Below are 1,404 nucleotides of genomic sequence, written 5' to 3' on the forward strand. Positions count from 1 at the left end.
ATGCTGCTGATGGACTGGACGTATGGTGACCCCAGCACATGCGCGTGAAAGTGCAGTGGAACCAGTGGCTGAGTCTGTTGGCGTGCGACAAACAGCGGAGCGGAACGCGCTGCTGCGCCGCCAAGCTGTACCAGTGTTGGTGAAGCTGAACCAGCATTTGGTCTGGGTGCTGCTGCTGCTTCATGAGACAGGATATCGAGAAGGGTCACATGAGCGATGGAGAGCGGCGATGGTGGTGTTGCGGGGGAAAGGGATGACACGTTGGTGTCAATGGTGACGAACTGCACACGTTGTTGATGTGACCGCCACCGCTCAAGGTGGAGGTACAGGGTAACAGCTGGTGTTGCAGATGACAGCATGGCGGTTGCGGTGTGCGAGCACACGTCAGCGTCTGTTGTGCCTGTGATATTTTGCAGAGGGGGAGGGAGGTCGCTCATGACACGGCGCCTGCGTTGCTGCGGCGTCAAGTCTGTCCATGCAGCAACACCAAAGAAGGCGCGAAAGGCGGACGCTGCCTGGGCAACAACAGGTGACGCGCCCCAACAGCCAGCTGATGCGTGCACACGCACGAGGACAGCGCCACCTCCAGTGAGGGCCAATACGCCTGTACGTGACAGATTGAGGCGAACAGTTATGCTGCCTCTGCCTCCTCCTGCTTCTAGTTTGCGTTGCGTCACGGCAACAACAGATGGGTGCGGTGCAGTGGCGCTGGCGGTGGATCCAAGTACCGCTTCTGGATGGAGGAGGGCAGCCCGGATGTCCTGAGACTGCGCGCACCAGAGCTGTAGCGGTGTCACGTCCACGGTGACGTTGAGATGCACACCAGCAATACGAGGTGATGCTGTGGGGCTGGTCGACGTGGTGGTGGTGGTGGCTGTGTACGACGGAGACGGGAGGTGAAGCGCCCAGTGCGCAGAAAACGGCGTAAAGGCGGTTGTCGTGGCCGTGCCGACAATAGCATGTGGTGTGCATGGGGGCGCGCCGCTTTGCACCGTGAGCGAGCAGTCCACGCGCCGAGATGATGATGATACGGGACGTGCGCGTGGCAATTGGAATGCTGGCGCACATGTTGCTCGCAGGCACGTTGTGTCGGACGTAGGATCGCATAGGACCACGGCGGGCAGCGAGGTGCTGTTTGTGAGTGCGAGGAGCGCGGGCGCAACGACGAGGCTGAATGCCAGGCGGACATGATCTTGCGACGTCTGAAGGATGCGCACGGCAGGGTCCACGAGTTGCACCTGCGCGGTGTTGCTATTGCTTTCATTCTTGGCATTGGCAGAGCTGGAAGGTGGAAGCTTGGCAAGGGTGCTTGCGAGCTGATGGCGCTGGCGCTGTCCAACGTAAGCCAAGGGAACGTCGCCGATTGCCAGCGACACGGTGGTGGAAGAAGAAGCAGACGAAAGT

At 60.3% G+C, this 1,404-nt stretch overlaps 1 protein-coding gene across 1 annotated transcript in view; it reads right to left on the reverse strand.

The window, feature by feature from the left end:
- The window catches only part of PTSG_03512 (uncharacterized protein), a gene marked incomplete at its 5' end in the record, with an annotated part of 8,203 nt that continues 6,799 nt past the window's right edge, over positions 1-1,404 (reverse strand). The window contains 2 exons of the mRNA XM_004995189.1: positions 1-782; positions 1,096-1,331. Coding sequence (XP_004995246.1) covers positions 674-782; positions 1,096-1,331 — 345 coding nt within the window. The 3' untranslated portion in view covers positions 1-673. The remainder of the gene's footprint in view (positions 783-1,095; positions 1,332-1,404) is intronic.

Source organism: Salpingoeca rosetta (genome assembly GCF_000188695.1).
Source record: "Salpingoeca rosetta unplaced genomic scaffold supercont1.8, whole genome shotgun sequence".
Classification (NCBI taxonomy): domain Eukaryota; class Choanoflagellata; order Craspedida; family Salpingoecidae; genus Salpingoeca; species Salpingoeca rosetta.